The 24,151-nt window shown below is 31.8% G+C and overlaps 1 protein-coding gene across 1 annotated transcript in view; it reads left to right on the top strand.

Annotated features, from left to right (window-relative positions):
- LOC107448213 (gonadotropin-releasing hormone receptor) overlaps positions 1–20,916 on the top strand; it is an 85,142-nt gene extending 64,226 nt beyond the window's left edge. The window contains exons 2-4 of the mRNA XM_087165630.1: positions 5,078–5,261; positions 10,261–10,296; positions 18,226–20,916. Coding sequence (XP_087021756.1) covers positions 5,078–5,261; positions 10,261–10,296; positions 18,226–18,764 — 759 coding nt within the window. The 3' untranslated portion in view covers positions 18,765–20,916. The remainder of the gene's footprint in view (positions 1–5,077; positions 5,262–10,260; positions 10,297–18,225) is intronic.
- Positions 20,917–24,151: the final 3,235 nt, after the last annotated feature.

The following is a 24,151-nucleotide window of genomic DNA, read 5'->3' as shown; positions in this document are numbered from 1 at the left end:
AGCGAAGGCATATCTTTTTAAATATTGATACTTCCATACATGATATTTAAGTATATTTAATATTACATGCTTAAGTGTAAGGACTAGCAAAACAATCACCCTTTAAGATTTTTAACATTTTGAAGCAAGCTAAGGCAGCATGATCTATATATAAGGCAAATATTTTCTTCCGAAAAGTTTATGATGAAATTTATTTAACATATTCACAATAGTGAGACATTCCAGCTCAATAATACAATGTGAGTGGAATGCTATGATTCACCAGATTCATCACGTTGTATTAAACACTTCCAAACAAATATATAACACTGAGCCGCTTTGGTTCTGATAGAGTGCTCGCGTTCCAATTTGTCCATGGACCTAGGTTCGAATCCCAAGGTTAGCTGGTTGATATGAATTTTGCTGGTTGATATGCTTCCGGCTTGCACAGACCACAGTGATGACATAAAATATCCTCAATGGTAGACAAATCTTTGGTTAGAGTCCCCTTGCCATCAGTCTGAACACGGGAGCTTTTCGTAGTTTTCTTCTCCATTTAACTCAAATGTGGTTTTGTTTCATCAAAAAGTCATCCACAAAGGCTAGTTTGACCCTATGCTTGATCCAAGAATTCTCTTGCCTTCTTGATTGGTTTTAAGATTTCAAGGCTACGGAGTTGAACACTGATTGTCGTAAACTAAGAATTGGGTCAACTGTTCAACGACGCTTATAAAATAAAATGTTTGACACTCGTGAACAAAATCAAAAAATTTCAAATTTGGTTTACTAGTTAAAGCTTATTTAAGAAACTCAAAGGATTTTTGGCATTCATAAATCCGTATTCACTTAAAATCATGCTTTGACAAATTATTTTATGAAGCTCGAGTATTAGCGTATTTATCTATCACTTTACTGTAAACATTTATTGAACGTAGAATCCTTTACAATGATTTTATTCTTGTTGGAGGTTTTAATTTAATATCTGTAATATATATATATATATATATATATATATATATATATATATATATATATTAGGGCGTATCGAAAAAATCGAAATTTCTTAGATCTTTCTGCGGTAGTGCGGAAAAGATGTAAATTCCTATTATTAAAAGATTAGCGGAATCTTGAAACTCTGGGTTGATATCTTCTGTTGCCTCAATGGGCCTAAAGTTCCTAAAGTTCCAAAAATTCGACTAAAAATGATTAAAATACAAAAATTAATACATAACCACAGATTTCGTTGATCGGTTTGAGGTAAAAGTTACAATATTTTAAAAACAACAACTATAAAAAATTTTAGAATTACAGATTTATATCTTCTGCCGCCTCATCGGCATCTAATTTTGGAAATTTCGACGCATTTTGGTACTTTTCTGTATAACTGTTTACTGCTTGCACAATGCACAATCGAGACAGACTGGATTTGGCGCTCTGCCAAAAAAAATAGAACAACCTTATTTTGAACCCTATTTTGACAGTTCTTGTCAGTCAAAGATATGGTGTATCCAACAGAACCACGGCTGCTATAGCATGGAGTGTTATGATAGATATCGCAAGATTAATATCGCAATCAGATACCAGCCTCATTAGAGACAAAAATAAAATATGGAGGAAAAAATCGAGAATTTACAAAGAAATTGTCTCAAAATCAAATGAAAATCGGTCCACTATATATGGCCTTTATTTTGATAGACGACATGACAAAACTTTAACATCAGAAACACACGAGGGCAAGCAGTTCCAAAGAACAATTGTAAGCGCTCATTACTGTATTCTATCTGAGCCTGATTCTACGTACATGGGACATGTTACGCCTGTAAGTGGATCTAGTCCTCATATACCTAACAGCATTTACGAATACAGGTGATTTATTGGATGATTTTAGTAACCTTTTCGTTCTCTGGTGTGACGGCACCGTAGTGAACACAGAAGTGCTTAATGGTGTAATTCGCAGGCTTGAATTGAAACTTCAAAGAGCAGTACAATGGATTATCTGCTTACTTCATTTCAATGAGTTGCCATTACGACACCTATTTGAGTCCATTGACGGCAAGTCATCTGGCCCCACATCTTACACCGGAGACATTGGACGGAGCCTCAAAGGATGCGAAAAGCTTTCAATTGTTGCTTTTAATAGCATTGAATGCGAGATGCCAGATATTGATCCCACCACTCTCAGTTCAGATCAGAAATACTTATTAAGAATTTGCACCGCCATTAGTTTTGGCTTTTAATGTTCAGATCTAGCTAACCGGGAACCAGGAACATTGAATTTGGTTCACTGGCTAACAACTGCTAATCGAATACTGAGGTATATCTACATATCTACATCAGGTATGAGGTATGACATGAGGTATATCTACATATCTATTGATATATATCTACACTAGACCCATCAAACGTGTTGCTAACTTTAATTGTATTCATTCTAAGAGTCTACGCACCCTCATGGTTCCGAATAAAGATTCATCATTCCATACAAAACAGTACTAGACACCTGTGGCATTTCATCAATTCCTCTCGCTACTTGCCGAAAAAGTATCGTGACGTAATCAAACCAATTACTTCTCGCAACGCTTACTTTGCAGCTCCAGAAAACATGCTTTTGGCCATGTTAATGGATGAGGGGTGCCATATTAGGACCCTTGCAGCTCGGTGGTTTAGTAAGGCAAGGGAAGTTAGCCCAGAAGGAAATTGTGTTCGCAGATTCGTTATTCCTGCTCTTAACGTTATGTGTTCACCCGTTCTCAAAGAGATCAGTTCTCAAGAACTTCTGAAGATGATAAGGGACGGTATGCCAATGGACTGATGGAACTTTATTAAAGTTCCTTCACACACATAAGTAGTGAAGCGGATTGTGAAACTAGTTATTGCAGTTTCGGGAAAAACAGTTGGGCCGCTGAGCATGGATAGATTTATTAGCGCGACACTAGAATCCAGAAAACTTATGTCAAAATTTGAGACAAAAAATGATTACAAACAGTAATGCTTTTGTCATTTGTATGTTTAAGAGGTAAAATAAAGTCTCTCTTCCCATTAAAATGAGGTAAGTGTGAAGTTTATTAACTGAAATTGTTTGCCTTCATTTTCCAAAATTTTGTGGCGATGAGGCGGCAGAAGATATAAAAATAAAATTCTAAAATTTTTTATGATTGTATTTGTTACAGAATAGCAACTAGTAAACACTACCCCAAACCGATAAATGAAATATGGGTTTGTTTATTAATTTTTTTATTTTAATGATTTTTAGTCCAATTTTCGAAACTTTCGGCCCACTGAGGCGACAGAAGATATTGACCCAGAGTTTTGATATTCCGCACAATTTTTAATGATGGGTGTTCACATCTTTTCCGCACTACCGCAAAAAGATCTAAGAAATTTCGATTTTTTCGATACACCCTAATATATATATATATATATATATATATATATATATATATATATATATATATATATATATATATATATATATATATATATATATATTTGTGTAACACTTCCAATCGCAATTTTATACCCTAAAAAGTATTTTTTTAGCGTAAAAATGAATACTTAATTTAATTTATATTTTCACACTTTTAATTTATGTTTTCTTGCCTACATATTTCAAAAATTTTTTGAATATGATTCAAGCATTCCGCATAAATATTAGAAAAAATAAATATATCATCAAAATAATTTGTAGCAAAATTAATTTTATGTTCAGTTAGAATGTTTGAGAAAAAAAAGGTTGTTCGCTGGAATTTATAGAGAATCACTTTTAAAATTTCTTAAAAAAAGGAGAAAAATCTATTACTTTCCATGAAATTTTTTTCTTTTTTTTTACGCTTTCAGTCAGAAAATTCCCCAAAATCTTTCCAACTCTTTCTTTAAAAATTTTAATTTTTGAAATTTTTAAATAGGAATAAAAGCTGTGCTGTATTTTATTAATCGTGTTTTGCTTCTAGAATCATTTACCGTTTGCCCCCTCTTTTCGCAAGTCCTGTCAATCTGAATCTACATTTTCTGATTACGAAAAATGTTTGAAATCGTAAACATTTTTCCGCATCAAAAAAATCAGTTTTGGAAAAACGAAAGCTCAGAAACATATGTTTATTGTTTTCTAACAAAGAATTTTAAAAATATTAAAATATAAACTGTATTTGCGTAAAATTTCTTTATATATCATAGAAATATGCATCGAGTAATCTATATCTCACTTTTTCGATTATTCAAGTGTTATTTTGTTTTCGTCTATTCAATCGGAAATTATATTTCCACTTTCCCATTCCTTTCATTATTTTTTCCATTCAATTTCCTGTTTTAGAAAAAACTTTCTTACATTTATTTCCGAAATAATGTATTTATATAAAAATTCCATACGAAACTCGACTTTTGAATTTTTGTCGTTCCTCATAAATTTTATTTTTCTTGAGTCGTAGAAATGAAAAGAAAGTTTGGGCTATTCCTATTGTATATTTTCCATTTTAATAATGGTTCCCGTTTAGTATGTTTATCTGATAAAGGCAACATAAAATAAAATTGTCTCTGGTATTAAAAAGTTGAACTTTCAATATCTCTTTAGAATGTATTTTTTTCACATTGCTGGAATGAATAAATTTAAATCTAACTTAATCGAAGTTATTTCAGATAAAGATTTAAAAATCATTTAAAATAAGAAAAAAACTGGTGATTAAATGAATTCGTATGTTTAATATTCCTTAGACATTCATTCAATTGTTTTTATAAAAAAAAAGAACTGTAATCGGAAAACCTATTTTTTGCATAGAAAAACTGAAATTTTATAATTGAAATTTTATAATTCATATTATTTATTTTAGCATAAGCTGATTTAGAAAGAAATATGTTTTCTTTTTTATTTTACTCTAAAAACATAACTGCTATGCCTAAAGTTTTTGTGAAAATAGGTGAAAAAAGGAATATAGGTTACTGTGATATTTTAAAACTAAAGTGATAATCAAAACTATAAAATATCATATTAGTCTGAACATAAATATCCAACTACCTTTATCATAAAGTACTTTTTTACTTCGCAAGTAAATATTGCGTTTTCACAACAAAATCTTAAGGTCAATGACAGTATTTTTCTTTTCAGTTATTCATCTTCAGCGTGATGAAAGGTCCATTCGTCGAAGAGTTCTTCCAGTGCGTAACGTATGCATTCTACACAGCTCTGTGGCAGGAACAAATCTACACGACCCTCACACTTGTCCTCATGTTTTTGCTTCCTCTTTTAATCCTTGTCGCTACATACATAACAACGTTTATCACAATTGCAAGTAAGCATTCATTTTTCTGTATTGCAGGTATTTCGAGAAAAATTTCTTCTTCAGATCTGTGTCTAAAATTGTAGAAATGACCTCGCGAGTGAGTATAGTTCGTTTACCAGGAGCTGGCACTTGGCTCCGCCATCATCACGTGGTATCCGACGATACTATTTCGCTATTTTTGGGAGAAGGATGTGAACAATCCTGAACAAGGTTGCTAGTTGGCGATTGTATGTCAAAAATATTTATTTTGCAATTTTTATGTGCATTTTTTATCATTAAATATTTCATAAATTTAATGACATTTCTTTCTTTTGAGTGAATTGTATGTCCTTTTTGAGACATTTTGCTGCAATATATTTTATTAGTTAGAGTAACGAACGATATAATAGCAGATGATAAGGAGAAGTAAGTGACTGAAAAAGAATCCACTGTTTGCGTTTGGCAAGCAGTAAGAGTTGTCTCAATTTTAAGAATGGGGACGTTTCTCTCTATACTCCCCGTCCTTAAATGAACTCTTCGACCGAGGAGGTGGAGCCAAGTGCCAACTCCTGATGAACGAACAATAGTGCTGCTAACTATCCGTGGGTTAGCTAAGTCACACTTTTACCCTAGCGTGCTATCATTTCAAAAGAAAGGCTCTCCTTTCTGACTTAATTCTCAGAACTAATGGCTGGGGAACTTAGCTTGTCGAAGTATCATTGAAAACAACAACAACAAAATTTCCCGCAACTTTTTGTAAAATTTATTATAAGTTTTTTAGATTTTTCTTGTCTGTGATCAGTCTGTTGCAGTGCGTTACCAATTTTCATAAGCAGGTGCAAAAATTTAAAATAGTGTTAGTAATATTGAAAGGAAATAAAAATTTTAATCTTTTACATTTAAAGCTGGTAGAAGAAAGAAATAATTCTAAATAAATGTACATAGATATAAGACATATTAATTTTTATTTTTATTTCTAAAGTGAAGGCTAATCCTACGAAATGCTCAGCTTTCTTATGAAAGAAGTGACGGCACTTTTTAAGTTTTCTCAGGTGCATACGATCACTGTGTAATTTTTTTTCTTAAGTGCTTTGATAAGTCTACAATTGGCAAATGTAAATAATGATTTGATTTTATTCATTGACATTTTCATTATAGCTGCCACATCATAATAAAATTAAAGTTATATTTAAAGACTACTTTTTGTGACCGGGCATTGATGGGTTAAGGTGGTTTTTCGAAGGCTCCGTCGTAATACGAAATGATGCTTTTTTGTGAATAATACGCTATTTTTATACACACTGTGAGTTTGCAACTGTTACTCATAACTGTCAGGTCAAGTTTAGCCTATCTAAAGTCAGCGCTGACTACGCTTATTTTGAAAATGGCGCAAAACGTCAATATGGAGAAAAGCCTCAGTTTTGTGAAAATGAAAAGCGTTTGTGATCTAAGTTTTGAATGTTTAAAAACTTACTCCAATGCTGCAGTACCTGGGCTCCTAAAAATTTGCAAAAACCGAGAATACGGCAGTAATTTTGATAATTTTTTTCTAGGGGAAAAATGCAGTCAAATTGGAATTTTTTTTAAAAAAAGTTAATAACTTTAAATATTTAATAATCTTTTAAAATATTTAAGTTATTTTCCTGTTCCAAAGCCCAGATTATTCTTCACGGCAAGATTATATATATATAGTTTAAAATCATCGCATTGCTTCAAGTGTAATGCACTTAAACTATGACTTTTTTAATTTTCCTTGGCGACAGAGCTTCGAAAAACAGCGTTAACACGTTGAATGCCATGGGGGTCAACAGCAACCGGCGAAGCCAAGATTATCAGAAACACAGAATTCGAGTAAATTTTCAATTTTTTTTATATTATTATCGTTACTAAAATGGTTTGAAGAAATTAATGCAATATAGAACATACAAAAATAGTTTTATTTATATACACAGAGATGCCAACTTGCTCCGGACAGCGAATAAATATTTTCAAGTGGTAGTTTATTAATTGTGATTCTTGGTTTAATAAATTCAATTTAGTAGATTTTTATCCACCACTATTTCTAAACAATTCGTAGGCTTATATAATTCACCACTTTTTATCACGTATGCATACCTGCCAACTTCTAATCCTTTCAGGGATGATTTTCCCCAGTGGTAGTAAAATGAAATTTAAATTACAATTTCAGGCCAAAAAGTTTTTTGTATTTCGAGCATACTTAAGCAGACTACAAAGTTAGTATTACATATGTATATGTATGCTTAATTTTTTTAAAAATAGTGGTGGATTAAAAATATTTTAAATTAAGTTTATAAATGCAAGAAACATATAGAAAGTATACATTTTGCTACCATTTTAAATATAGAAATATAATTTTACGCCAAATGTGTAAAAGTTGGCAGGTATGCGGATTGCATGCTAAACCTTTTAAAAAACTAGCAAAATCTGTCTAATATTTGCAAATTTAATTTGTAGTTGTTTGCAGTTTGGTCAGCCGGGTAAGCTATGTAAAATTAGCGTGTCATTCAACGTGTTAAAAGGAGTTTGACCTTCACTTCATACAATTGAAATACATGCATATTTATGATTTTTAGAAAAACTTGCATGTGTATTTATACTCATATCAATCGTACCTATACTAAAACACATCGATTAATCTTACTCTGGAAAAATAAAAAGAATAAATTCTGCCTGCCTAAAAGTTTAATATAGTGTTCATTTTCTTATCACTTAAGAAAATCCTCTTAAAAAAAAAAAAAAAAGTCGTTGACAGATGTGAATCTAAAGAATTTCGAACATTCTCTTGAAATTCTTGTCTCCACTTTCAGATGCTTTTCAGACCGTAGCAACCATGATTTGTGCATAAACCTCAAAACTATTAAAACTTACATGAGTAATTTGTCCACTTGCTGCTCCATGGAACAATTCCCGATAATAATCCATCAGAATCGTCACTTGAGTGAAAATTCATTCCTAAATACCCCCCAAGGGAAGAATGTATGTTTCAGAAAAGCAATTACAGCATTTATTGAGGCTCATCGTATGTTTGTGTAATGAGTTAGTCCCATCTTCAGGGTTCTTAAACGCTCATAAATTACTCAATTAAACAAGAAATAAGTTTTAATTTTTTAAAAAAATGAGTTATTGTTCAAATCAAATTTTCTTGCATTGTTTTTTAAATGAATAAATAGTTAATATACGATAGTGTTTGTTTTTCGAAATTTTACAATCATTAAAATAATTTTTTTATCAAGATTTCCTTATAAGTTTTTTTTCACTTACTATGCAGTAAATTTTTTTATATATAAGAAAAACTGTCTTTTCATACTTTAAGGAAAACCTTTGGAACTTAAAAGAACTTAATGAAACGTAAAAATTTCGAATTAAGGCTAATATATAAAATTTAATGATAATTGTGCTAGTTAGGTATCAACCAAAAGGTTAAAAAGTGATTAATATATAAATATGTAATATAAAGCATGTTTTTTTATTTACTATTTTAATATTCATAAGGTTCATCATAAATATAAACATAGATTTTTAAATTATTAATATATTCTAGTGGGCATGGGTCATCTTTTATTTCTTAACCCTTTCTAGAACAGCAAATTTCGATTGTATAATTTTAGTCAGGTAGACATGAGCAAGTGGGATCTTTGGCAGTACATTCTAAGCTAAGCGGCTTTCTGTAACTCTTTTTTGTTTATAGAATAGTGCTTCTTCAAAATTCGTAAACGCTTAAAAGCAATTAATTTTACATTTCTAGCGGTTTGTGACATTTGCTGAATTAGTGCTTCCAGATTAGCTACATTGCAACGGAAAGGGTTAATTTTCATAATGAAATAACTTTCAACACTTTTTACTTTTTGTGCCCTTTTATGCGAAAAAAATAAGTATTTTCAAATTAAATCCGGTTGTAAAGGATTATATCGTTATTTCTCAACCACTTTAAATACAGTGGAGAAAGCTCGAATTACGGGGTAAAATCTTTAAATGAGGGATTTTAGTCTATGCAATTATTTATACTCACATAATCATCAAGGTTAATAATATCTAATGCAACATTCAGGGATCAAGCTTTTAATTTATTTTTCGATTATATGGTTAATTTGTAAGAGACAGTTAATTAACATTACAAATAATTTCATGTAAGTAACTTTATTAATTTCATATTGTTTAAAATTAATTAATTAGAAGTCACAAAAGCGAGGCCGATAGAAACAATCAAGCATAATAAAGAGAATGTGAAGGTGGATACCATTGTTATTTTTAATTTCAAAAAATTTTTAAAAAATTTTGCAACATATCACTTCCTTACTCGAATGTATTACAGGAAGTTTACAGGTACTTTTTGAACAAAGCAAAGCTTATAAAAATATTTTTTTTAAAGAAAGAGCAAAAAATAGAAAGCAAAACTTTGCGTAAATGGTAGTTTGCTTGTATAGTAGCTTGATTATATAGCACTATAGATTATATAGTTTGATAATATAGTACTTTGAATATAGATCATTATAAGCAAAGTACTAATTTTATAAGAGTTAACCCCTTGGGGACGGGTGATTCAGAAAAGCATTCGTACAAAATCTGAATCAGGATGTAATTAAACAAAAAACGGTAACCAATATGCAGTCGTTTCTAATTTGACAGACTTAGTTTGCTTTCACTTTAATTACTGTTAGTTTAATGATATATATAATCAATGTTAATTCAAATTATAACTAAATAGTTTTATTTTGAACAAAGTAATGGTGAATTAAATAAATCAAACAATTATAACTCCGCCCACAAATAAACTGCTAAAGATATACTTTGATTACCAGTTTTATCTTTTTACCCTGATTGATACGGTTTTATGCTGTCACGTATTTGTGACAGTCGGCGCGAAAGGGTTAAAGTATTTTTTTATTAATTAATATTTTAAGTGCATTGAAATTCCAAACCTGAACCAAGGGATTAAAATAAATTATTTAAATAAAATAGATTCAAAACACTTTTTCATACATTTTTTAAAAACTTCTTTAATTTTCAGATTCTGGTAAGTTTCAGCATGCTCCACCTTTTGTGAGTAAGTATTGCAAAAATGTGGTATTGTGTTTATAGTTTGTGTCACAATGATAAATACCCTTATATGTTGATAAACAGATTCATACATTACCTTATATACGTTATTATTCACTTTGATTTATGTTATTAGATTGAAGATTTATTATAATAAATAAATGAAATAGATTTCTACTTTTCTATAAAATTTTAAATTTTAATAGAAACCGACAGAAAATTAATAGAATTTTCGACGCACCCTACGAATCGTATACCACTTAGTAAAAAAATTTATAGATGTTAATTTTGATGCGCAGAAGTTGAGATTTTTTCTAATATTAGCTTCCACTTTAGAAATAAAATTTCAAATACACTCTATAACAAATAAAACGACGCACGAAGTAGGAGTTGTCCAATTGAAACGAAAATTGGTGGATAGGAAGACAATGTACAGAATAGTAAATTATTAAAATTTCAGAACAATTGCAGAAATTTATTGCAAAAATTTATTGCAGAGTTACAGTAACAAGTTCAATAAGGTGTTGACCGGCCTCTAACCTGGATATCGGTCTATGCCACACGGCGTGGCATAGACCGATAAAACTCCCGGATTACCTCTTGCGGTATTTCCTGCCAAATTCGATCCAATTGTCGAACGTGGTCATCAACATTCCGTGCCAGATGCAATCGCCTTCCCATCATATCCCAGGCATGCTCGATGGGAGAGAGATCTGGTGATCTGACAGGCCAAGGAAGAGTTTAACAAGCTTACAGACAGTTCATAACAACACGTGCCGTATGTGGTCCGGCATTGTCCTACTGAAAAACCAGCCCAGGGTGCTGCAAAAGGAACGGTTGCAAAACAGGTCTTAGGATGTCGTCGACGTACCGCTGTGCAGTAAGTGTACCTCTAATGACGACCAAAGGGGTCCGGCTATCAAAGGAAATGGCACCCCAGACCATAATGCCTTGTTGAGGGCCGGTGTGGCGTGCAATAGTGAAGACAGGATCTCCCCTCTGCCCAGTGCGTCTCCAAATACGTCTTCGACCAGGGCCGCCTCGAAAGAAGGAGGAGTTACAGTTGAATAGGGGACCTCGGTACTGAAAGTGATCTTCAGCTCTGACGTCATGCATCACGATCCATGTTTCAACTGGTTTGTGTTGTATCCTGTGTTGATTACATAACAAAATTGTTTTTTCTTCTTGTTTTTTTTTCAGAAAATAATGAATGTACTACTAGTTATTATTCCAATTGTCCGTGTTTTGTTCTTATTTGTTGTATGATAGCATTAAAGAAATATTAGCTTTTGGAATTTTAAGCATTTTCTTCTAAGGCTTATATAAAATTTGTTATTTTACGAGTGGTGATGAAAAAAACAAATTATATTTTGCTTTTGTTGGTTAAAGCATCTAACAACACTGCCCGGCTTAAAAACTTCCCTTTGAATGATTTCTTCTGTTTGGCTATTTTAGTGAAACACATTTCAAAATGTAATTTCTATTTATTTATTTAATTTTTTTTTTTTTGTGTAATACAAATTGTACAAAATTTTCAAAAATGCAATGCTATTGGTAAATAGTTTTTAAGCTTTTAGCGGGAGAACTCAATGTATATACAATTAGGGGAGGAAAAAATATTTTTAAATATTGTTGTTACCCATGAAATTGGTTACTTAATACTAGTACATAATAATTTTGCTCATTTTATTAATAGTACAATACTTAAAATATGTTTCTAATGTTTTTCTTGCCTTGTTATTCTATATATTTGTTTTTAACCATGACTGGTTTAAGTTTTCTTTTGAATAGTTTCTTTTGTTTTGCTAGTTAAACAAAAATTATTGCAAGATAGTATTTATAAGAACAAATGATTCACCGCCAGTTATTTTAATTTTTCATATCTTGTCTGTATTTTTATTTATTTTTTATTCTTTTTTTTATGTGACTAGTCTCCTACCTGAAAGTATTCCAATTATTTGGTTCAAAACTTCCTATTAGTAAATAACAATAGATTGAATGAAGATTTAGTTGAATCATAAAAAGTGTAGTTGGTTGTTCAACTTATATGGATTTAAAATATAATTCGCAATAAAATTGTTAAGCAACATCATAGCTAAATCACATTTTTATTTTTTTGAATTAAAAAAAAAAAAGATGACTTGGAGAAGAAATATTTACCATCTGTAATTAAAATGTTTTAACGAAACTCATAACATTTATTAAATTGCTAGTTATCTCTCTATACATTCAGATTCAACTTTTCTTATGGATGATAATTTCATTTGCACTAAATTTTATGAGGTTAAAGGTTTGGTAATTCAAGATGCAAAAGAAGCTGGAATACATGCACAAAATAAATTATGTTTCATTAGAATAAATTAAATTCTAATTAATGTTACGTAATTTAGGCGGAAGAGATATTTTAAAAAATTACTTGAAATTCGTTTTAAGTCAACTTAACTGATAACTTATAAATATGCAGACAGATGAAAAAGTTATTTTTCTGCACTACTTCACATAAAAATAACTAAATTAATATTCTTTTGAAATTATTTCTAAGTAAATACAATGTTTTTGTTAAAAAGAAGATTCCCTTTCTAGCAGAGCTTGAAATTTTATGAATAAAGCTATCTCTTTTTGACTTCATTTAAACTACTAATCTGATCTGGATCGTAATGCGTGACGTCAGAAAACGAGTGCCGTGGCCCCCTAAACTATAACTCCTCCTTCTTTCGAGGCGGCCCTGTTTTGAAGCGCTACGGTCGAGCAGTTCGGAGTTACAGATAGGATATTTTCAAACTTTATTAGTTCGCCATAATGGCTATAGATACTTTTCTCCACTCTTATAAATGTATGCTAATGCGAACCTTACAGTTGAAATATTAATTTTCGACAACTTAAACCATTAATATACGAAGGAATTAATAATTTAATTGTAAGGTTCGCATTAGTTTACATTTATCAAAGTGGAGAAAAGTTTAACTTTTGTGTTAAAATCACCGTCAACAAAGTCCGATATTTCAACATTCGTCAGATTTCAAGCTACATTTTCAACATGCAGAACGCACCTCTACATGAAATTCTTCAAGGAGCCGGAATTTTGGAACAACAAGCGCAAACGATCAATTCAATTCTACCCGCAAATGGACAACTAGAAGATACCGTCATTGTCAGAATGCTTCTCCATTACGCCGAACAAGCTTACCCGACCGTCAAAGTTGCCGTACTTCACCCTGAATTTGTCGCACGCTTCTACGTTACAACAGCGGATGGCGCTTATGAAGGAATGGCTCTTCTCCACGATATCAGCGACCAGAACAAGGCTTCCAACTATCTATACGGCGTTCAACAAGGATTCGACGTGCTACTCATTCCCATTCACAAGAGAGCTCAAATGGATAGAGGCGAGCACTGGATGCTAGGAATTTACGAAGCAAGCTATGGAGAACGTCAACTATTAGTCTGCGATCCAGTCGACAACCCGCTGCCCATCGATGCTGTTTTGAGAAAAATACTGCGACACGTTTTGAATACCGTTGTTAGGAATGAAAAGCCGAAAGGATGCATCGTGAAACCTCGCAACGCTTACAACCACCAAGATGACGTGTCTTCCAGCGGAGTTTACATCGTCTTTTATGCTCGACAATACCTCTCTCATCGACGCCTTTTCCTGGACAAGAATTTTCAAGAAGCGGATGAACGGAAGCAAATTTACGAATTCGTTGTGAACAGTGTCTTTAATTGTATAATTTTTTGTTATCAATTACATTTTATTTCCTATGACTTTTCAAACTTTATACCTTTGTATAGAATAGTTCCCTTTCCAAACTCTAACTTTGTTTAGATAGTTTACAATGGTGCACTTTAACCGGTTATTTTTTCACCAATGGTTTCACAAATTTTCTTATGGCATGTATTGTTTTGAAAATTCACAATTGAAAATTTAAATCTTCGAGTTAGCTTCGATACCTGTTTTCTCCGAGTGGAGCTCGGTCACCCGCTGGTTGTATTTAATAACAGTTATTTAATAAGTTATTTAATAACTGTATTTAATAACAGTTAAGTATTTTTGATGAAAATTCTGATTCTGAAAACTAATGACTATAGTGCTTTGATAATTTTGAAAATGAATACTAAATAATATCCAAATAACATTTATTAAGAAAAAAAGAGAGATAATAAGAGATTACAAAAATGTATACAAAATAAATACAGACATGTAAAAACAAAAATATTTATACGAGAATATATACAAATACTACTAAAAATGTAAAAACAAACATGTCTACATATTTGTATTCCTGCGTATTTTGACAAAGTTGTTCTTTTTATATAACTATTCTTACTTTTTAGAGAAAAAAAAAGACGAATAAATAATATTTTAAAAAATATAAAAAATTACAAAATACAGAATGGTATTAAAAAATTGTGTAAACTTTATCTTTTTTGTTTTCAAAGCAAATGCTTCAACTCAAGTAGAACCAATGGAACCTTATTTTTTGACTTTAATATATTTTAACTATTTTTGTTCAAATTTTTCTTTAAATTGTTTTATATGACACTACATTTAAAAAGGCAAAATATCTTATTTTTCCGTTTTTAAACTCGGCAATTTTTTCATAAATAAATAGTTCTTTTTTTGTTATTTTTCGAGGTTCACTAGCCTCGGCAGTGTTTATTCTAATGTAGGTATCACTTTGTATTAAATTAAGATTTTTGACAAAAAGAAAGATGTTAGGGTTTGTTGCTCCAAAAATGAACTGAACCTGCTGTGAAAACTCTCACAAGAATTAGTTGTTCGCCACAGATCAGAAGAGTCAGCTGCCCACATGGAAGGAGGATACGGCGTGTTAACATCTAAGTCAATGCAGTTTTTTGTTAAATAATTGTGTATGGGGTCCCTCATTTGTTGGTTGGAAGAAACAAAAAAAATGTAAAAATTTTTAAAAAAAAGAGGAAGAAAAAAACACCAAAAGGAACCACCAGGAAATATTACCTTGTTAATAATTATATGGATTTAACTGCTTGTAAAATTCAGGATGATGCATCAAAATTTAATTTAATTAAACATTGAAAGAAATGTTAGTATTTGAAAGATATTAGGTTTATTTTTCAAAAATTTAGTAAATGCATAAGGATTAATTTAAAGTTTACGCATAGGAACTGTTCTCACTTCATGCTATTTGACAGACTCACTCTTCAGCAGCTCTAAAAAAAATTTTAATATCGATAAGTACACTTATTGTTTAGGGATTTCTTCTCCTTCTATATCTCTACAGCCCTTTACGAACCCTAGCTATTCTGTTCCATGTAGGCATCGATTTTGATTTCTCTCTCTACCTACGGATCTCATATTGTACAAATAATATTTTTTCGACAAATTATTTTTTAAAATATAAGTACTTTCTAACTTTTGCAATTTTTTTTATTTCGAAAATGTTAGATCACATCGAATCAGTCTTTAAATTTACATAGCTAATGTTATGATTTTTATCAGAACTTTACTAACCAGTTCTTCTTTTCCAGTGCCTTTTTAGTGCATTTCTCCTTCCTCACATGTGACTCTTTTATGTTAGTTTTGTGATTCATTTGTTTTAATCAGTATTCAAATTTGACAAGACTGTGCAACAAACAAGACTACTTCGATTTTTCCATTTTCACTGCCACACGTTACTTTTATAAAACACCGTTGCATAGCCATGAGTTAAAAAGGTAGCAACTGTTTTCAAAATTAGCAGCATATCGAATCAAGAAAACTTGAAAGTTTTTTTTAGTGACTTTACAAAAGTTTCATTTTGAGATAGTAAAAATCCATGCAAAGAATAAAAAATGTAAAGAGAAATATAGTAAATATTTGATTAAGTTAAGTAAATAGCTTCTTTATGTTTTAGCGGATTTAAAAAAAAGTACCAAGAAAATTTAAGATTTATAATATGTATTTTTGCTACATTTTGCTACTTTATTTTGTAGAAAATTGAAAACAAGGGAGAGAGAGAAACTTTTCTCTCTCTTATTATTATTTTTTTTTATGTGCATTTGTGAATTTTGGCCACAAAACATATTATTGCCTCACACTAAACTCATGGACACGAATTTTTCAATTGTCAGAGTACAAATTTACTTTGAGAATAATTAGTAAATATTTAAATATGCTATTTCTTTAGTTATTATTATTAATATAGCGTAATTACAAATTATAATAATTATAAAACGTAATAGTTGGCAAACCTGTGAAATGGTACAGTGAAAAAAAAATTTGTGTGTGCGTGCGTGCGAGCGTGCGTGCGTGTGTGTGTGTTACTTAGTATCTCTTCCTTCTGATTTTAGAATATTAGTTTTGTTTCATTTTTAAAGTAGTAACTAACTATTATAAGCAATTCCTAAAGCCAAATGGACGGAATAGTTTGGCTGCATGACGCTCTATACTGCAATAATTAATTCCTTAAGTAAACTTCTAAATAAATTGTTGCCTAACTAGTACTACAATATAAGTTTATTTCTATAAATATGGAATGGGCTCTGACTTACGAACAGCCACCCCTCATGAATACAAGTAATACTTGTAGACTTTACTGTTATGGAAGAATGTATGAATGAAGGATAAAGTCTTCTAAAGTTTTTATCCATGTATGCAGGCTCTGACTTATAAACGGTTACCTAATGAGAGAAGGAAAACCAATAAAATGGTTTATTCCTAGTTTGCGTCTGTGATTTAAACTCGACGACGATTACCTATCTGAAGGGTTTTTTTTAATTTTTTAGCCAATTTTAATATTATTTTATTAATGTTTCTTCCTATTAAACGTTTTGTTACAGAAATTTCAAAAAATATTTTTATCAAAGTGTTTACTTCATAGATGGCAGCACTGAAATGCAATTTGCTTCATATTTTTTCGACCAAAAATATTTTTAAAGATTATTTTATATGACTTAAACTATAAGCACTGTTTTATATTATTTTCTTCGTAGCGAATTTTGGTTAATTTAAACTTTTTAACTTTTTCTCCATGTCGGTAAGTTTGCTTTCTGCTTTCTTTCTTTTATCTCAATCTCATTTTCCATAGCATTTTTATTTTTTAGAGATATAGATACATTATATAGAATAATTTTATTTTTTATCTCAGGATAATTATTCTGTATTTTGAAACATCACTTTTACCATCGTAAAAAGGAATGTGTCCTGAAGAGAAAGGTCCTGATGAATGTGTCCTGAAGGATGTTGATTTCGTAACGTTGTTTTTGAAGTCAACTTCAAATAAACCTCAAACCAACCTTAACACATCAAAACAACTTCAAATAAACCTCAAAAATCCTTACATTTTTGTAAGGGTACTTTCTAAACCCCCTTTTGCCATGAGTTTTAGTAGAGGTGTGTTAAATAACACATACTGCTAATACACATAGATATACACGATTGTACAATATTGAGTAAATTCTGCCAGGAACTAGACTATCACATAGATATATGCCATGTGGTAAAGGGGTTAATACGAATAACTACTGTAAAGGCTATAAATGAACCTGGGACTGTTTCGGAATTCAGTATGCAGTTTGTTTTTGCTGAATTCATTTAACTTTCTTACAATAGTTCTTGATTTAATATAGGAGAAAATTATGAATTACTCTGTATTTCTTGGCAGATATGAATACTGTTTGTCTAAGATAGGTACTGTGACTGCCACTAAGTCTTCGGCAGTCTGGTGCTATGAAAACAAGAAGAGGGCATTTTAGGGAGGGTAGCTTAGATGAAGAGGTCTCCTTTTCTCTCGCCGAAACCAGTCCTACAGAGGGACCCCGCACCCCTAATTAAAATAATCATACCTCGTTACCATAGTCACCGCCACAGCTCCAGACGAATGTCTGGCAGAGTACCTATCTTAGACAAACAGTACTTGACCAGGCACATCCGAATGTGGGTAAATATGAGGCACTAATTTATCATTTTGTATTTCAGGCCGCCAAAACATGTTCTCTGAACGTGTGTCACGCACTGCTTCAGGCGACGCTCGTCACAAAATACTCCAGAAGGCAAAGGTAAAATCTCTTATGATCACAGTCGTCATCGTTCTCACATTCGTTGTGTGTTGGACACCATACTACGTCATGATGATCATTTTCATGTTTCTGGATCCAGATGAGCAGCTCAGCCAAGACTTGCAATCTGCCATTTTTTTCTTTGGTAGCTCCACCGCTCTGCTCAATCCTCTGATCTACGGCGCCTTCCATCTTAGAACACCCAGGAAGGCAGCACGGTCGAAATCTACCTCTTTTATCAACCACAGCACTACTTCCAAAATGGACCACTCCGTAATGAGTTCTATTAGAAGAAGTAAAATTATTCGAAAAAGTAACGATGAGTTGGCTTGCTTCCACACAAATGGACACCTGTGCGCTCCGAACACTAGTCAGCGAAAACGCAAACCAAGTGTGGTTAACAGTTACGGCAGCTCTTTAAGGAAACCGAAAAACAACAGCAACATAACATCATTTTAAACAGTTTCCTGATGAACTATCATTTTAGATCAACAATTTTTCATCAGGCAAAGAAATAGGTGAGGGAATAAATCAGTTAGGTAAAATACACGTAAGATTAAAAATTAAAATGGGTATGCTAGTTACATTGTTTCAATGGAATTTACCCTTTTAATATCCGACTATTTATGCTACAATGATGTAAAAAGTGACAATATAAAACAAAGGAAATTACATTAATATTTCAGTTTAGCGGTAATTTTATTATTTAAATTACCACTTAATTGATATAAATAATTAAAACGCAATCACATAATTTCCAATTCAATTCAGGATTGACTCTATTACCTAATTCGGGTGTGGGAATATCAAATCTGAAATTTGTTTCATTCCGAAAGGTACAGATTTGTTTCAAAATAATATTTTTAGTTTAGTTCATTTTGTTTCAATGTACAAGTTTATAAAGAGCATATAGGTCCACAGATATTCACTTGCTTGCTATTTTGAAAATAATACTCAAGAGAAAAATCATGTAACCTTAAAGTAAAGCATCATAAAGTAAAATGTATTAACCCCTTCTTCCTACCATTCCCTACGTAGCAGAGAAATGGGAATAATTAGCATTCACCAGAGGGAATTTTTAAAAAAATCCTGGTTAGGAATATATAGTAAATTACGTAAAAGCTGTTGAGGGAAACTGATTACAGATTTGAAATCTACGGCGTGAAATTATCTACGCTCCGTTCCATGATCTCATGCAACAGAAAACAAAAGAAAATTTTGTTTCGCAGAGTAATCTATTTGTGAGTGAGGAGCATGAGACAAGCAAGAATCTTATAAGAAGTAATATAGGAACAGAAATGCAATGCAGTGGCGCCACGTGCCATTAAAATCATTCATTCAAAACTGCATTCTTATGAATGTTCGTCAATCGAAGCCTCGTCATTTGCGGGGCCTGTATGGCAACTGCGAGCACCAGCTTTAAAAGTTTCTTAAGTTTAAAAAATACATGATATGATAACTCGGCGTAATGATATGAATTATTAACCTGTCTTAAAATTTTCAGCTTATGAGGTTTGTGGGCATGCCGCGCATTGGTATTGCATATCAACAGACAAGGACTGAACAAAGATATGGATGCACTTCTATGCGAACTCTTTGTAAGCAATCTTTCTTTTGACAGCAAATGTTTTAACTCTCTTTGAGAGATAATGTTTGAAACTTCTAGCAAAATTCGCCAAGCGCAATTTGGATTGATCAAAATGGTAGGGAAAGTTAATAACTTCTTTGTAATTTTTATACCAGCAATTTTAAAATTGTTCTACAGGATTGCAATATTTATAACAGATTCACGAAGATTGCATGAGCTCTGTGTCTGCCGAAGTCAGCAATAAATCGATTCGTCGGAAAAAGGAGACGATGGGTGATTGGCGAAATTTTGAATGCCTAATTTAAATGAAGATATGTGAGAGAGAAGAAAAAAGGAATAAGGAGGAGAGTGCACAAGCGTGATCGTAGAGGTCAATTGACCACTCCACGATAGTCGTAAGTATGCGCATCCAGAGGGCCGAGGATAATAATGAGAAAATAAAGCAGTTAAGGTATGAGTAAAAATCTGAGCACATATAAATAAACAAACAACGAACTATATACATAGTAAAAGTCGGCGATAAGGATGTAATAAAAATTAAACAAAAATCAAAAATGTTGAAAAAGTTAACAAAGTGGGCTATACATATGGTTAATGACGATAAAATAAAACGAAGAGCCGCGATGGCTCAGTGGATAGAGCGTTCACCTTCCAATGAGGCGAACCGGGTTCGAATCCCAATCGATACGAATTCCGCATCCGGCTTGCACTGACCACAGTGCTGGTGTGAAATATCATTAGTGGTAGACGGATCATGGGTTAGAGTCCCCTTGCCGTCAGGCTAACCGTGGAAGGTTTTCGTGGTCTTCCTCTCCATGCAACGCAAATGCGGGTTAGCTCCATCAAAAAAGCCCTCCACGAAGGCAAATTTCTCCCAATACGCGATCCAGGAGTTCCCCTATCTTCTGGATTAGGTTCAAAATTACAAGGCTACGGAGTTGAAAATTAGTAGTCGTAAACCCATAAAATTGGGTCGGCTGTTCAACGGCGGTTATAAAAAAAAAATTAAAAAGTAAAATAAAACGAAGTCTGATTTTAAAAAAAATATACATATATATATATATAAAGCGAGCTCGAAACTCGGCGTCGTAATGGTGAGGGCATATGAAGTAAGTCGTTAACATTAGGATGCAGGTGAAAAGGCTATGCATAAGCATGATGTTGAAATTGTAATCGAGATTCCATCATGTGGACCCTTCTTGTAATCGAATGTTTTTACTGCTTTATATATTTGGTTATATTAAAATGTTTTTTAAGTGGTATTGAAAAAGGAAAAACGATTTTAACTTCCTACGCTCATTCTCATGGATAAGAACTTTGCGTGGTTAAAAAGAACACCATGTCTAAAAGCTTCAAGTATGATCCTTCAAATTATGCCAACAGTTTTGCCATGTAAAATCTTTAAACATTTGCTGCTAAAAGAAAAACTGATAACATAGAGTTAGTATCGAAGTGTTTCCATATTTTTTTCCAAACCCTATATATTATTCCTGCAAGAACATTTAGAATTTATTCCAATACGATTCTTGCTTGCTATCATGATCCCGATCAATATGAATATTTTTTAACAATAATATATGTTATATTCTTTTTGATTTTCCCAGATAAAAGCCAATAATTAAAACCTTCGTGTCACCAGATTTGACCCGTATGAAAAAAGGACGTTGTCTAACAATGAGGCTAGACGATAACAAGTTAATCCATCAAAATTTAACATTCCTCAGACTGATTTTAAAAGCTATGAAAAATTGTCTATTTCGTCCACTTGATTGCCATAATGCATTAATAGGAAACAATAAATACGTATTTTGATCTGAAATTCAGTGACTGCGATAAATTTAAACTAAAACTGTTGCCAATACTGATATATATCTAAGAAAATTTTCTACGTTTTGTGGGAAAAATTTCTTCTAATGGTTGCAAACATGGTGTCGTAATGTGTAATTTTTCGCTATGCAAATATGGTGCCGTAATGTGCAATTCTTTGTTACGTAAATTTGATTACATGTTAGTCCCCACATCACTACACGTGAAAGATTCAAAAATTCACATAGAAAACTACTTTGTTCAATTTCTTTCGTTGTGAGAGTTTTAAAATAATGGTAAAATTAACACAAATTCTGAAACTTTAGTTTTTAATTGTTTACCATTTTATGAAATCTTTTGCAAAAAGCTTACTAGTTAGCAGCTCTGTTTATCAAATCAATTTTATCATAAATACTCTACAACTCTTTACGTAAATGGATATTTTACATCAGCAAAAAATGTTGGGTTTTACTACAATTGTCAGAATCGGGTATATCTAAATGTCAAATGTTGTAAGTTTTAATGTAGGACTTATTTTATGTGTAAGAATACATGCGTATATGTTTAGATGTATCTTCTCTTCCTGATAGCCTCTTTTCCATTATTTTTTATACATGTACCTTTATTTCATGATTCTGTTAACCCCTGAGAAGTGTTTTCTTTTATAAAAATGTAAATAATACATTTTATATTGCCTCTATGATATTTGTCTTTTTTCTCACATTATGATAATTGTTATCATTAAAGTATCTGAACAGTATTAAAAATGCTCTTATCAAGCATTTCATTTTTAAACCGAATTACAACTATCAAAAATTTGTGACTTGAACATATTGTGAATTGTGATTTAATTGTGCTTAATAAAGTATTATATATGTTTATATTTTTTCACTTAAAATACAGTAAAATACATAGAAAAAAAGAAAACAAAAAAGCTTCGATTCAGCTATCCTCCTAATAAGCATTTTTAATGCCACCTTAGTTTTTTATTTGCAAATTTTATCATCCCATTAATAAAAGAGTTAGCTCTTAAAATCAGCCCTTCCTGCATGCATAAACTAAATTACAAAGTCTCTGAGTAAATCAGTGAATTTCTAAGCTTCTTTGCTAACACTGAAACAAGAAATAGATCAAACATTTGAATTACTGATTTGATATAATGGACTTCTTCTTCTTCAGCACGACAGCCCATTACAGGCCTTGGCTTCCTCAACCACACGTAGCCTCCAACGCCTCCTGTCCATGGCCATTTTTTTTCAGTTGTTTATCGTTAATACTTTTAGATCTTTAGCAGTGTCATCCAGCCATCTAGTTGGAGGTCTTCCTCTAGCCCGAGATCCCGAAGGATTTTTAAAGGTGGCGATTCGGACTGCATTATTTTCTGGACCTCTCCAGACCTCCCAAGCCATCTTAATCTATTGCGTCGGATGACCTGCATTATCTGTGGCTGTACATAGAGTCTATATAATTCAAAGTTGCATCTGATTCGCCAACAGCCTCTTTCCTGTACTGGGCCAAAAATATTTCTAAGGATTTTCCTTTCAAAAACACCAAGAGTATCGCTTGCATAGAACAATACAGGTAGAATAAGAGTCTTATAAACTTTAATTTTAGTTTTTCGACTAATTAGGCACTACTGAGTGAAATTCCTTCAAATATTAAAGTTGCCCATTCATATTTCAGGGCTGAAAGCTCTAATGTAAGACTGAGAAGTGCAAAATCAGGGGTAAAAAAAAATTATACACTTATAGCTTGCTTTCGGAAAGATTTGTTTTTATCAGTTATAACATATTATATATAATACTGCTTAAGTTGTAAAGATAAATAATATTAAATAGTTTATAGTTAACAGAGCGCGATTTAGTCGACCTGCAAGAAGTAAATTGCTGGCTACAGAAAAACACAATCGCAAACATTGCTAGCAACGTCTAACGTCTAAATTTTCGATCGTTTTATCGTCTTTTTTTATTTGATTTAAGTTCTGATATTTTTAATACGATGCTATTGTGACACAAAAATTTTGAATTAGAATTGTCACTTCTTGACGCATTCAATTAACGATGATTCCATCGATAATTTTTCCGGTCATTTTTCGATAGTTATCGGGTTTTTTTCGGCGATCTGTATATGATCTTCAAACATGATGTTTTCAGTACGATAATATTAAAAATATGTTCCACAAACCATACCTAAAAACGCAATAAATTAAGCGTTATGATGCCTGAAGTACAAAGTTTTCTATTGCTCGATTTATCAAGTACAGTGACGTTTATGTTAAAGCCTGGCAAAGAATGTTTAAATTTCCCCCATGTCTTGGGAAGAATTGCTAAGATTGAATTTAAAAAGGTCAAAAGTTGCAGTACTAAAGCATTTGTCACTAACTATTCTTAAACTTATTTTAACATTAAAAGTTTAAGTCATGTCTTAACAAAATTTTGTTTAATAAAAATTA

The sequence above is a fragment of the Parasteatoda tepidariorum genome, chromosome 6, assembly GCF_982258835.1.
Source record: "Parasteatoda tepidariorum strain Cologne lab strain chromosome 6, Ptep-v5.0, whole genome shotgun sequence".
Taxonomy (NCBI): domain Eukaryota; kingdom Metazoa; phylum Arthropoda; class Arachnida; order Araneae; family Theridiidae; genus Parasteatoda; species Parasteatoda tepidariorum.
The sequence above is the reverse complement of the archived record's forward strand: the minus strand, read 5'-3'. Positions and strand labels throughout refer to the sequence as shown.